General features: G+C 36.6%; 1 protein-coding gene across 1 annotated transcript in view; it reads left to right on the plus strand.

Annotated features, from left to right (window-relative positions):
* MOXD1 (monooxygenase DBH like 1) overlaps positions 1-15,048 on the plus strand; it is an 80,808-nt gene extending 65,760 nt beyond the window's left edge. The window contains 3 exon segments of the mRNA XM_032651896.1: positions 2,476-2,618; positions 12,726-12,894; positions 13,428-15,048. Coding sequence (XP_032507787.1) covers positions 2,476-2,618; positions 12,726-12,894; positions 13,428-13,589 — 474 coding nt within the window. The 3' untranslated portion in view covers positions 13,590-15,048.
* The last annotated feature ends 255 nt before the right edge of the window (positions 15,049-15,303 follow it).

The following is a 15,303-nucleotide window of genomic DNA, read 5'->3' on the forward strand; positions in this document are numbered from 1 at the left end:
AAAGAAAGATCAGAGAGATTTTATGATTTGGGGTTTTGGTGTCTAACTAAGAAATCTTCACCTAGCCAAAGGTTTTCTCCTATTTTTTTAAAAAAAAATTTCTAAAAATGTTACAGTTTTAGCTTTTACACCGAGCAAGTTGATTGTAAAATCTACATAAAAGAGCAAAGCATTAAGAATTGGCAAGACACTACTAAAAAGAACGAGATGGGAAACAAGCTACTAGATTTGATGACTTATTTTAAAGCTATGGTGATTAATAGTGTGGTTTGGGTCCAGAGTTGGAAGAGTGGACCGGAATAGGGATCCTGGAAACAGACCTACAAACCCCCTGTATGGAAACTTGGTTTAAGATAGAAATGGCATTCAGATAAGTGGCAAAGGATGGACTTTTTCATTAAAGAATTACTGGCACAGTTGGGTATCCAGATGACAAAAATAAAATTACATCTTTATCTCCCACAATGCACAAAAAAATAATTTCTAGGTAGATTAAACATTAAAATGTGAAAAACAAAATATTAAAACCACTAGGAGAAATATATATAAATATAACTTTAGTACTTTGGGGTAAGAACTTATTAAACGGAACATAAAAAGTGCAAACTATAAATTAGAAGATTGATGAACTTGATTACCTTAACACTTTTGGTTACCCAAAAAACACTATTAAGTGAAAAGATAAGTTCTAAACTGAAAAAAAAATTGCAATACACAAAGTATTAGTATCCAGCATATAAAATAAATTCTATAAATCCATAACATAAGACAAACATACACTAGGAAAAAAGCAGAAGTGTGTCCCTCACTGGACATTGCCATCGGTGTCAAGGAATGACCCACTTAAAGTTATACTCTCTTCAGTGGGGCAGCCAGCAGCCAATGACTGGTTGATGTGAGAATACAAAAGCCCAATTCCCTTCCTACAATTTGGTATAACTCTGAATAGCCAACCCAGCTCGGGAACAAATTAAATATATTTACTGAGGTGTCAGCTGCACTGAGGAGATCAGCTTCTCCTTTTGCCCAGTCCTGCATCAAGTGCAAAGCATTCTGTTTTGCAGTTTGTAAAATCATTGCATATTAACCACTACATTAATGTATAACTATGAACAACACTACTATGTTTTTCACCTTCACTTTTGTAAGATAGATGATTTGCTGGATACGGAATTCTTGATTAATTTCTTTTTCCCTGGAGCACTTGAAAATGTGATTCCAATATCGTTTTATTACTTCCATCATTTATGATGAAATGTCAGTTGTTCACTGTATTACTGTTCCCCTACGTGCAATGTATCATTTTTCTTTGCCGCTTTCAAGATTTTGTCTTTGAGCAATATGACTATGATGTGTCTAGGTATGGCTGTCTTCATAATTATCTTTGGCATTTATTGAGCTTCTTGGGTCTGTAAGTTAATGTTTTTCACTAAATTTGGGAGGATTTCCACCATTTTTTTCAAATATTTTTTTCTATTCTTTTTTTCTCTTCCCTCTCATTCTGGAATTCAAATTACATACATGGAACATTTAATATTATCCTACAGATCTCTGAGGTGTTTTCACTTTCTTTAGTCTTTTTTCCTCTGTTCTTTGGGTTGGGAAATTGCTATTGGTTGATCTTCAAGTTCACGGCTTCCTTCCTCTGCCATGTCAAGTTGCTCTTGAGCTCATCCTGTGAATTTTTAATTTAGTTATAGTACCTTTCAACTCTAGAATTTCTATTCGGTTCTTTTTTCTAATGTTTTCCTTTGTCTGATGTCATTCCTTATTTGTTCACTCATTTTTCACATATTTACCTTTAATTATTTGAACATCTTTCTTTAGCTCTTTAAATATATTTATGTCTGTTTTCAAGTCTTTGCTGAATCCAGCATCCATGTCCTCTCACAATTTATTTCTACTAACTTTTTGTCCTGAATACAGATCATAGTTCCTGTTTCTTTTCACGTTTAATAACTTTTGGTTGAAAATTGGACATTGTTGTAGCAACTCCAGATGCCGTTCTTCTTTTTAAATTAGTACCTAATTTACTACTTAGATTCAAACTGTGAACTGTGCCTCCCCTGTGGTATGCAGCTGCTGATGTTTCTACACATGACAGCAAGATTATGGAAAACTCAGTGCAATCAGGCAAAGATTCCATCACACTGACCGATCGGTATCTTGTTACTGAACATCCTCTGAAATGTTCACTGTGGTGAGAAGTTTACATCGCATACCCTGAACTTTGAGGACATTATTAAGTTATTTAAGAAAGGCAGCTTTGAAAGAGATGGAAATAACTTTATTAATTTTGAAATGTGCCACTATCTTTTGAAAAACCAAATTGGCCTTTAAGTGATGATTTTTCAGCTTTAAGGTTTATGACGTTTCAATACGGGAAGAAACCGCGTAACATTTGCAGCTTGTGTTCTATAAGTATCAGAGTTGGTGGAACATATACATTTCTAAATAAAGTATCTCCATTTTCAGGGAGGATTAAGCACCAGGAACGAAATGTGTCTCTCATACCTTCTTTATTACCCACGAATTAACCTTACTCGATGTGCGAGTATCCCAGACATTATGGAGCAACTTCAGTTCATTGGTGTTAAGGAGATCTACAGGCCAGTCACGTAAGTAGTAAACAGATTTCATGGTAGGGGTGAGGATGGGCTTTATTTTCATAGTAGATTCATCACCATGGTATGGGATTCCTTAATGTGCTGTTCTATTTGATTATTTTCAATTGGGGAGTCCAAGGGACCTTCTTGCTTGTTATGTCCAGGGTCCTTGAGACTACTCTTAGGTTCAGTAGTTTTCTAGGAAGACCTAAAGGATTCAGCTTATAGTTGTACTCATGACTAATATGTATTACAGTGAAAGAATATAAAGAAAAATGAACAAAAGGAAAAGGCACATGAGGTAAAGTCCACAGGAAACCAAAAGCAAGCTTCCAAGAGACCTCTCCTAGTGGAGTCACACAGAGTGTGCTTAATTCCACCCACGTCAAATTATGACAACATATATGAAGTGTTGTCAACTGGAGAAGCTCATTAGAGACTCAGTGCTGAGAGTTTCTACTGGGGAGCTGGTCACATAGGTGCTCTCTGCTTAGCAAATAGCAAAATTCCAGACTCCCAGAAGGAAAGCAAGTGTCAACATAAACAGCATCATCCGTACAGACAGTCTAGGCACAGTAAGTTACTCTCATCATTTGGAGAAAGTTTTATGTCCTATAGGAAATTGTTTGCTATTTAAGTTCCCTGATGCCAGCCAAAGGTCAGCCTTCCAAGCAGGTGTTCCTAAGGATGGCAGTCTCACGCCTTCTGTGTTAACTCTTTGTGTACAATTGCAGATAATAGAAATGACTTAGGATAAAATTATAAACAAGAGAAATATTATTCCTGCTCCCTTGAGATTGTGTGCTAGAGTGGGGAGGAGGTAATAAGCAAATAAACAACATAATATAAAATTTCAGATATTAAAAGATGTTATGAAAATAATCAAAACAGTGAAGGAAGTATATAGTTGTTCTCAGTAGGGTGGTGAGAGCTTCTCTTGGGAGGTGTCTTAGTCCATTTGGACTCATTACTGCCATAGACAGGGCAGCTTATAAACAACAGAAAATGTATCTGTCACTGTTCCAGAGGCTGAGAAGTCCAAGATCAAGATTCTGGCAGATTCAGCATCTGGTGAGGACCCACTTCCTCACAGACAGCCATCTTCTCACAGTGACCTCATGTGGCAGAGGGTCAAGGGAGCTTTCTCAAGCTGCTTCTATAAGGGCACTAATCCCATTTATGAGGACAGAGCCTCCCAAAGGCCCCACCTCCTAATAATGTCACCCTGGACATTAAGATTTCAACATGTGAATTTCTGAGGGTGGCGGAACACAGATATTCAGACCATAGCAGGAGGTGATGTTTGAGCAGAGACCTCAGCGATCCGGAGCCAATCAAAGGAAGATATGCAAGTATACTCTTCAGGGAGAAAAGCCAGTATAATGGATGGCAGGTATGAGGCTAGCATGTTCAAAGAACAGCAAGAAGGTGGGTTTGGCTGAAGCAGAGTGAAATTTGGCAGAGAGTAGGTGACGAGGTCTAAGAGCAAGTGGGACCCTATAGTGTAGAACTTTTCAGGCAACATAAGGACTTTGGGTTTTAAGTGTGAAGAGAAGCTATTATAGGGTATAGGGTATTAAGAATGTTAATTTAGCTACTGCATTGAGAAAGGACTCTAGGAGGGCAAGATTGGAAAGAATCATATCTACCTGGAGACTTGTGATTGTCCAGTTGAGAGGTGAGGGTGCCTTGGACCAGGATGGTGCCAATAGTGTTTATGAGAAATGGTTCCAGTCAGGTTAGCTTTTGGAGGTAGCACTCTCTGGACTTGTTGATTGACTGCATCTCTGGGAGATGGTGAGGGAAAGAGAAGAGTAAAGGGAAGGGAAGGATATGTGAATGGTGCAGGGAAACATGTTTGAAGAAGTAATTGAGAACTATTATTAATTAATTATTATTATTAATATTAAGGTTGATGTAGAATAAAAGGATTTTATCCATTCTTAGTAGTGCCACAAAGAATTAGGGTGGCTGGTAGAAATTTTGAAGTGTAGATTTTATTTTAATATAAGGAAGAATTTTCTAATGATTAGGATTTTCCAAATGAAAAGGACTGATGTAATTAGGCAAAAGATACACATAGAGTTTTGAGGGGGTGTATTTAAGGAGAGGTTAAATAAACTCTTAATGAGGATGTGGTAAAATGCAGATCTGAAGGAGAATATAATTATGGTCTCCTTTTTTTTTTTTTTTTTTTTGTGGTACGCGGGCCTCTCACTGTTGTGGCCTCTCCCGTTGCGGAGCACGGGCTCCGGACGCACAGGCTCAGCGGCGATGGCTCAGGGGCCCAGCCGCTCCGCGGCATGTGGGATCTTCCCAGACCGGGGCACGAACCCGTGTCCCCTGCATCGGCAGGTGGACTCTCAACCACTGTGCCACCAGGGAAGCCCTGGTCTCCTTTTGTTCCAAAATTTTATAGGGATTATAAATTAGGAACTAAAAACACTCTTCTTTTTAAATTAAACCTGCTATTCATAGATATGTTCTACTGAGTTCTTATCCAGACAACCCAATGACCACTAGACAATAAGTCTGTATCTACTAAAATACAAATAACAAAATGCTGGTGTAAATTAAGTTTAGGTTATGAAGTATTTTCACATACATGATTTCATTTAATTTATTTTCACGCAATTCCAATAGGTAGAGCAGTATTTGCAATCCCAGTTTAGAGAAGGAAATGGAAGCTATGAGATTAAAAATCTGTTCAACCTCATAGAATACATACTAAACGGGGGAGCTGGGGTTTGTATTGTGGTTGCTGATATATGTGCCTTTTTGTTCACAATCAATAACTACATTGCAAATAAGTAAATAAAATATCAATAAAAATCAAAACAGCACATAAAACATCATTCTAAAAACAATAGGATGTAGTCTTGTCTTTAAAATATTGAGATTATATTGTTTCTTACTAAGACTTAAGTAGTTTTCTTTTCCCTTTAGAATATTTTTAACGTATTGACTAGAAACTTTTCCTAATCAAGAGAATGTTGGAGTGAATGTTGGATGAATATTCAGAACCGTGTATTTACAAGATGAATGAAGCGTGTTCTGTGGTCCAGTTATTTTCTTTTGTGTTCAACTTGTGTGAAGTCTCTGAAACATTCAGCTCCTGTGTCCCAACGAGCTCTGTCAGTGTCCGCACGTTTGGTCTCCTTCAGGAAGTATTGAAGTTGGGGTTTTCATCACTTCTCAAGACAGGGAGGGTTGCTTCAAAGAACAGGCCAGTTTTGAGATGTTATTGACCACATAAAACCATTTAACTACATGGTTAAATATAGTTATTCTTCAAAAATATGAGTGAAAAAGAGCCTCTGTTATAGAATACATGTTTGGACTTTAAATCAGACTTTCAAGTCTAGTTTGTCATCACACTGACATAAATATCATTAAAGGCCAAACCAACAAGGCTCTGGTGAAAAGATCAGAAAGAGAGAAATGGTTTGAGTGCTTTTTTTCTGTTTTGCTTATAAGAATATCGCTAATTTGGTTTTAGGACACAATACTAAACAGGAATATCATATAACATATAACCTGGAATCTCCTATTTTTGCTTTTAATATAAGGACTATTTAGGTGTCCAGTTTTTTTAAAACATTCTGTAGCAATTCTAGGATTAAAGGATGCATTGGCGGAAAGATAGAGACAAGTACATCCTGTCTCAGGAATTGTCTGTTTTGGGGGATGCAGTTTTTCTGTGCCTCCTACAGATCTGGCAAGGCTTAAGGAAAAACAAAAAACTCCCAAAGATCAGATAACAGAGTAGACAATGAGCTCAGATAAATTTGTATTCTCTGCTGCACCACACATCACCACTGTCTGTGTGGTTCCAGTGAGGTTTATGTGATGGAAAGTTCCTGCCTTATTTGTTCTATTTCTTAAAAAAAAAAAAATCAAGAGAGGTGTTTGTATTTTTCTTTGCAGGAAAAAAATTACTTTATGTTGATAAGGTGTAAAAGTCACACAGGCTTTATTATCGAGTTTAGGCAATGCGGGAAAAGGTTTTAAAAAGGAGGACGTGGCTTCCCTGGTGGCGCAGTGGTTGAGAATCCACCTGCCAGGGCAGGGGACAGGGGTTCGAGCCCTGGTCCGGGAAGATCCCACATGCTGCGGAGCAACTAAGCCCATGCACCACAACTACTGAGCCAGCACTCTAGAGCCCACGAGCCACAACCAGTGAGCCCACATGCCACAACTACTGAAGCCCACGCGCCTAGAGCCCATGCTGCACAGCAACAGAAGCCACCGCAGTGAGAAACCCGCGCACCTCAATGAAGAGTAGACCTCGCTCACCGCAACTAGAGAAAGCCCATGCACAGCAAAGACCCAACGCAGCCAAAAATAAATAAATTAAAAAAAAAAAAGAGGACGAAAGCAATCACCCCAAATTCTGTTAGACATAAGCAACACTAACATTAATGGAATGTCATTACAGACATTTTTCTATGTAGGTATTGATATGAAGATGAATAGAGTAGCATTAGAAAGATTATAATTTGTGCACTGCTTTAAACAAAAATATTAAAATTTAATTTTGTTTTAATTTATCAGAAGAAAAAGAAACTAAATCAAAATTGAATAACTGTTGAACAAATAAACATTGCTATTGTTTTTAACTACAAGAGATAATATTGTATAAAGGAGCTCTCAAATGTTGAGAAAATAGATCATAAAAGATAGTAACACATTTTTTTAAAAAACATGTTTCAGCTTTAGATCATAAAGATGAGGACATTCACACTTTCACATTTTCTCCCAACCTCCCTTTTGTACCTCCAAATATGTATTATTTATATTAGAATTTTTGTATTCTCAAGATTTTAAATTTTCACATTTATTTCTAAAACATAATTTCCACAATATTTAATGCAACTTTTATAGATTCAGTGATAATCCCTAATCTTTATATGATTTCTGCATTTCTGAGTTCTTTAATTTGATTCCTCGGGGTTTTGTCCTCAAGTTGCTTAATCAAGAAGGGCTTCCATGTGCCCTGAGTTCTTTTATATTTGAAATTTTCTGCATTTACATTTGGGCAGCATATAATATTTTGGGGTCTTAGGGTATTTTTTCCCCCTTTGGAGATGTCTTTGGATGAATGGGCTCATTCTTCCTCTACCTGGAGAATTCATAAGTTAAATTGAACATATTTCAGTGTTGAGCATATGAATCAAATTTTCCCGAAACACAAAGTGTTCTTTCAGTACATATATTCACTTCTTTTTTTTTCATTTCAAGGGCATTTTATCTTATATCTACAAACTTTTTTCTAATCTATTTGGGATTTTTCTCAAGCATCTTCCCATAATTTTTCAGAAGTGCTCTTCTGCTTCCTGTTTTTTCTCACTTATTTGGTACTAATTTTTTTGTCTTAAGTTTATTTCCTGTAGTCTGCTATCCCTCTTTTCATCTCATTGTGTTGTTTTTTCATCTTGTATTTGAGCTCTTGTTTAATTGAATTCATGTTCTTATTAAATAAACTTACAGCGTGAAACACTTGAGGGAATTCTCTCCAGTACAATTGATTTATATCTTCCTCTAGAGTTGATTTTTTTCTGTCTCCTTATATGAAATGTGATATAATTTCCTTTCACCCTAAGTTTGCATGGTTGTTTGTCATTTCTTGCTTACGCTGAGCCAGTTCTGTTTAAAACTTCTCTTTGCTCTGGTAAAATATAGGTGAATTTTTACTACCTTCTAAGCAAATCTGAGAGAGCTTTCTTTCTCTCCACACCACAGTTTGAAGTTTGGGTGATGTGTTTTTATGTACTTCCTTTTCTGTATTTTGAGGGTAAAGGGCTGTGTGTGTAGAGGTGGGACTCTATATCACAATGCATGGATTATTCCTTCCTCAGATTTTATTAAAAATCTATTAGAGGATGTTTACTAAGTGGTTAGGGCTGAATGCCTTTCCATAAGGGAATGTCCCAGGCCTTATATCATTCTGTCAAATCTGTTGCAGCTCTCAAGCTTTTGCTTCCATCAGGGAGATTCAGCTTTACTGGGTGCTTCCCAACATTCACTGGCTCAGGGAGTACCCAGAGGATTAGGAGTTGTGCCTCGTTAAGTCAGATTTCCTGGTTTCCTTCTTTAGCAATTTGATTGGTAAAGTATATACTGTGTCTTTTTTGTTGGTTTGTTATGTTTTTATTTTTTTTTAAGTCAAATTGCTTGAGGTAGAACATACATACAATAAAATGCCCCTATGGTTAAGTATACTGTTCTAAAGTTTTCTCAGATGTGTACCCCTGTTGAACCACATCACAAGTGAGATATAGAGCATTTTCATCACCGCCAGAACTTCTCTCACACCTCTGGAGACAATGCCCCCTCCACACAAAGCTCCAGGAAACCATGAAACTGCTTTGTCACTATCTATTGGCTTTGATCTTTTCTAGATTTTATGAAAATAGGGTAAGATGGTATATACTATTTTGTGCCTGGCTTCTTTAACTTACAATGTTTCTGAGATTCATCTACACTGATGAATGTATACTGAGATTCAGATATATACATGAATATACACGTATGTGTGTATCAGCAGTCCTTTCCTTTTTATTGCTGAGTAGTATTCTCCAGTGTGTATGTATATACCCAAATTCATTTATCGATTCACCAGTTGAAAGACATTTGGATTCTTTCCAGTTTGTGGCTATTATGAAGAAAGTTGCTATGAACATGATTGTGTTCATCCTTGGATGGACATATGTTTTCAATTTCTGGGTTAACACCTAGTGGTGGAATCCCTGGATTGTACACTAAGTTTATGTTTACTGCATAAGACTCTCAAAATGTTCTCCAGAATAGCGGACCTTCTTACATTCTCACCAGATTAATAAGATCTCCTACTGCTTAACAATCTTCCCAATGTATTTTGTATTTTCCAGATTTTAAATTTTATCTATTTTAATGTGTATGCAGTGGTATCTTATTGTAGTTTTATTTTCCATTTCCCCGTGACGCATGATATAGAGCCTCTTTTCACATGGTTATTAGTCATTTATACCTGTTCCTTCATAATGGTTCAAATTCTTGTCCATTTAATTGGGTTACTTTTTAAAAAATTATTGAGTTGTAAGAGTCCTTCATAATTTTAAAGAGTTCTTTATACTTTGGATATAAATCTTTGTCAGGTATACGTTTGCAAATAATTTTTCCCAGTCTGGCTTGATTTTACTTTTTCAACTGTATTTTTTGAAGTCTGCTTTATCATTTTTGGTTTGTTTTATGCTTTTGATGTCCCACGTAAGGAATTGCTGCCTGCCCAAGGTTGTGAAGATTTTCTCCTGTTTTTTTTCCTAAAAACTTTATAGTTTTAGCTTTAGGTTGATGATCCATTTTGAATAATTTTTTTGTGTGTTGTATATGCTGAGGTTCCTTGTATTTCACACAGATATCAAGTTGTACAAGAACCATTTGATGAAAAAAACTACCCTTTTCCTATATAATTACTCTGGAAGGTTTGCTGAAAATCATTTCACCATATACTGACAATTTCTGGACTCTGAGTTCTGTTTCATTGTGGCACATGTTTAGCTTTGCTATAATACCACACTCAAGTATTATTATAGTTTTATAGTAAATCTTGAAATAAGAGTGTGTAACGTGTAAGTCTCCAAACTTGTCATTTTTTTTCTTCTTCCAAAATTATTTTGGATAGTCTAAGTTTATTCCATATTTGTGTATTTTTAAATCAATTAGTCAATTAAATTAAGCTTACAAAGGAAAATTACTCATCAATATTAAATCCTTCCTTTTTATCAACTATAGTGATATATAAATAATACCCTTCTATTTATATGTATATCTGGGTAGTCATTTGGACACTGCCCAGATATGCAGAAATGTAACTGTTGTACTTTCTAGAACATTCCTAATGTTTCTAATAACTAAATCCCAGTCCCAGTGAGAACAGAAGAACTTGCTACTTCAACATTACCTGTTTCTGGTTTACAGCTTAGTCTTTTAAGGAAAAATACTCAGGATAAATCTTTACTTTTTCAGGATTTCTCCTCATTCTATCTTTTCCTTCTCTTTTCTCCAGTGGTAATCTGGAAGTGTGGTGTAGGACAGTCTGGAAACGTTAGGAAATTAGTTGGTGTGATGTTACAGAGTAGGAGCCTGAACAAATTTAGTAGGAAGGGAAAGGAGACAATAAAAGTGAGACAAGATGCCAGGTCAGGGAGGTTTTGACGTGATTCTCCTCACCCAGCCTGTCATGCTGGCTCCAACATAGGATTCATTGGGTCTACCCTTTCCTACATCCTTTTCCATATATTTATAGTAAGTAAATAAATGTGTTTATACCTCTTCTGTCATTTTACACTGTGGAATCTCAAACATATACTAGTTTACTAATTTGTTTTAGCAGTAAAACTTTTTAAGATTTCATCTACGTATGTAATACAGTATTCACTCTTACCAACAAGGCTGCGGAAAATTTAGGGCCCTTCGTCCACCTTAGTGCTTTAGCAGAGATTCCATTGCCACCTTGTGGTGTTTTAGGTGATTACAGGCTGATGATCTCCACACCCCCCCAACTCCCACCCCGCTAACCCCCAGCATTTCCCTGGTGATGAAGTTGATTTTCCTTTTTTCAAGACAAATATCTTAGCTCTTTGAAATGTAAATTTGATTTTTAATATGATTTAAAGTTATTTTATTTTAATGAAATATAAAGTTTTTAGTGTATTTAAAAGGACATTGTATGTAAATATAATGGTCAAATTTTTACTTTCAAGTCAAATTTTTACTTTATGCAAGTTTTTACATGTACAAGTTTTATTTTATACTAATTCTGGATTGTATCTCTGCAAGTCTTCACAGTGTATTTAATTTACAATGTTATAGATCTAAGGTCATTGCTAGATATGTTTAATGTAGTATGATGGTGATTGCTCTCTATGGTACTTTAAGGTCTCTGTGCAAAATAGTACATTTAAAACTCAACAAAGATATATTGACTTTAATTAAAGGAAAAAGAAGGTTAGGAATAAAGAATATAAAGATTCTCATATGTGACCTATTATTCATTGTCTTATTAGAGTACAGAGGAAATGATTTTGTTTTAAACATTAAAAATTTATCTTCGTAACTGTAAAAGATTAATAAAGGATGTTTAATTTAATTAAAAAGATAATATTCAATGTGCCTGAGTAGGTTATGTGTGTAAGAGAGAGAGTCGGTAGTGACATAATTAAATGAAGAAATTGTGAAGATCAAATATTAAAGATATAGATTCCTCAGCTGGATGTTAATTCATTGTTAATTACTGAAAATCACTGGAACTTCCTCTTGGGGTGTCAAGGGAGCCACATACCTACTGGTTACCCATGATAATCTCCTGGAAGGTCCGTGGAGTAGTTTGTGTAAATTTCTAAGCTATGTCAACACTTACACTTTTCCTTTTTTCAAGAATCAATAATATCAAACTTATATTTAATGAAAGGCATCACCTGAAGAGTACCTCTTGAAGCTCGTCATGTCATTCTTCTGTGATTTCGTCCTTCTTTCTTGGACATTTAACATATATTTTTTTAGAGCAGCAAGTAGAAGCAGAATGTATCATCTGTAGAGTATTTTTTTCTCAATGGAATATTAAAAACACTGGTTCAATTGCAAATTTTTCAAAACTTTTTGTCACTTAGGCAAGCTAAAACAGGGCAGCCAGCAGCGGTCAGGCTTTTCAACAGCATGGAATTGAAATTTCCAACGTTGTTCAGTACCTTTTGAGATTCTATACGTTTCTTCATTACACTATTAGCATTATACTCGTCAGAACTGAATGCTTACCAGTTATACTGTTAACTAGAGCCAAAACAAGTACGTGAGGAATTACGAGGCTCTGGGGAAGCTTTCTAAGCCAAAACGATGTGTTTAAAAGTAATACCCATCTGTTACTAAACCGAGGAATTTTGTTTTTTTTAAAAGACTCCTTATTTTATATATATTTCTTCTAGCAACTGCTTAAGAGTTCATCAGTGCCTTGCATTAGGTTATGTGTGTGTGTAAAAATGAACAAGTATGAAGTCTATTTTAGAATGTTGAGAAGTGATGGAAACATGTAATGCTTTTGTTCTGAATATGACTAATTATGGTTATTTATTTTAAATTCAGGACCTGGCCTTTCATTATTAAAAGCCCCAAGCAGTATAAAAACCTTTCTTTCATGGATGCAATGAATAAGTTTAAATGGACTAAAAAGGAAGGTCTTGCCTTCAATAAGATTGTCCTTAGCCTGCCGGTGAACGTGAGGTGTTCCAAGACAGACAACGCAGAGTGGTCGGTAAGCCCCACTTTGTTTTAATCTTCGGGGAAACCAGATGTTACATCTTACCTGAATCCGCAACAGGTACAATCAAAGGAACAGACAGATATCCGTAAACCCAGTGGTCCAGCTCTTGTCACCTTTTTTGGTTCTCTTGGTATAGTATAGATTAGCCAAATCTTGTCTTTTGATATGTCTGCGAATTTATTCAGTGATTACTTAGATTGGCCCCAAACTCCTGATTCCACTTCCTTTGAAGAAGGCAATCTATTCTAAAACTAAAGTTGGGGTGAAGAAGGAATGAAATGGGATGAGAGCTTCAAAAAAAGACAGAGCGTGTTTTCTATCTCTTCTTTCCCAAGGGCGTGTCCGGCCCTCTTCGCCCCCTCGCTGGGAATCCTTAAGGTTCTGACACCGGGACGGTGCACAGCTTCAGCATCCATACCGCCACCCCTTTAAGCCCTGCAGAAGCGCAAAGGCTGAGCAAGCTTGGCCGCAGTCCTGCTCTTAAATCACACACTCAGTGGCAATGTCTGCTCTTTCCTTTGCAGATTCAAGGGATGACAGCATTACCTCCGGATATAGAAAGACCCTATAAAGCGGAGCCTTTGATGTGTGGAGCTTCTTCCACTTCTCTGCGTGGAAATGTGTCTCTCGAGCTGCTCCTGGGCTTCATGGTTCTGGGCGGCACGCTAAGCACCGCGAGCTTGTAATTACGTGCACCACGAAGCACGTAATCCTGTCGTGCTCCCTCACCGTGGTTTTCTGAGATCCGAACCTGACATTTAACGTGCAGGTTAAAGACACTTTGGGCGTGAAGGGTGAGGGTGAAGCTCTTGGAGACTTTCCTTTCACATGTTCCCTTCCTCCCCTCCCCCTCTTCCCGGGCTGCCTGAGAGATGTCAGTCGGGTTCTCGTCTTTTCCTCAGAAACATCTGATAAAATGTATCGACCCCCAAATAGAGCAAAGCTGGCCTGACTTAATATAACCTCTTAAAAACTATGGATAAAGTCAAGTGGAAGTAAAAGAATTCTTTATATCCTTCTGTATTTCATTTTATTGAAATACTCCTTGTTATTTTACTTTTTAAAATTGTTGATTTGGTTTCTATATTCCTTTTTTTTTTTTTTAATGTTTTCATCTTAAAGGTGTAAAAGGAAGTACTCTCCCTTCCAGCTGTCTTCCTTTTTATTGCTCTCTGGTGTGACTTCCCAGATGTAACAGTGGTCCTTCCTACCTTTCCGCGTTACCTGGTTCTGTCCTTTTCTGTGCATTACCCACGGACCTCATTGCTTTCTGATGGTGCCCATTCTGAGTCTGAGTCCCAAACTACCCTGAATCCATCTCAAAGTACTTTTTTTCCCAACCCTTCCTTGCTCAGCACTGGCCAGGTGAGTTTTTTCCTTGAGCTCTGTCACTATCTAAAAAGAAAGAGGCTATGGGAAACGTAGAAATGGTACATAACTGATTGTAGGCTGAGGAGAAAATGTAATTGGCCGCAAACTCTGTGCTGTGAGGGTTGTTTTGTGGGGCTCCAGGGCAAAGGCCAGATAGTGTGAACCAGCTGAGGAGGGTGTGAGGTCCCTCCCTGACCATGGTGGGTGTCACACGTGTTGCATACTGGCTCGATCTGAGTCACAGTTGCTATTGTAGATGTATTTTCATATTAGATAATAAACTAACTTTCCATCGTAAAATTGTCACCAACTGAAAATCTTGTCACCTTATTTGGTTCTCTTGGTATAGTATAGATTAGCCAAATCTTGTTTTGTGTCTTTTGCTCATTTCTTAAACTAAGTCTGTTTGGATCATATTAATAAACTAAATAAAATTAAATTTTTGTGTGGTATCTTGCATACTCCTTGAGAGAATCAAGTGGTCCAATACCGCTTGCTTTGCCAGTCCAATCAATTAAGAATGTTGCATTTTTCCATTCCATTTTTAGGCCATTTCTCCCTAGCAAACAATGTCTTCAACACAAACTGTATTGTCTTTTACATAAATATTATGTTTCGGAGTTTTTCCTTCTTGATTCTCAGAATTTGTCCATCTAATGAAATACTTGTACTGTTTTTGAGGAATATTTTATTGTTAACTTCAATTCTTTTTATTTCATAAGTGTTATATCAGATTCTATGATTTTCCTTCTAAATATTTATGTAAGAAATATGATCATCTCAAACACTCCCTATTTGAAATTTCATGTTTATTTTTACTTCAGAATTTCTGAATCTGAGATATCAAAGTAAAATGATTTCCTTTGGAAATTGTGTAATATTATATTTGTTTTCATTGTTCTTAGTAAGGAAGGTGCACATACTGGCTAGAAAAGGATACACAGCTTTTGGAAACTCAAATCTTTGGAGCCAGGGGAATCTATTTTTCTACTTAATGTTGCTAAGAATAAAGCTACATTCTTCTGGTAG

This window comes from Phocoena sinus, chromosome 12, assembly GCF_008692025.1.
Source record: "Phocoena sinus isolate mPhoSin1 chromosome 12, mPhoSin1.pri, whole genome shotgun sequence".
Lineage (NCBI taxonomy): Eukaryota > Metazoa > Chordata > Mammalia > Artiodactyla > Phocoenidae > Phocoena > Phocoena sinus.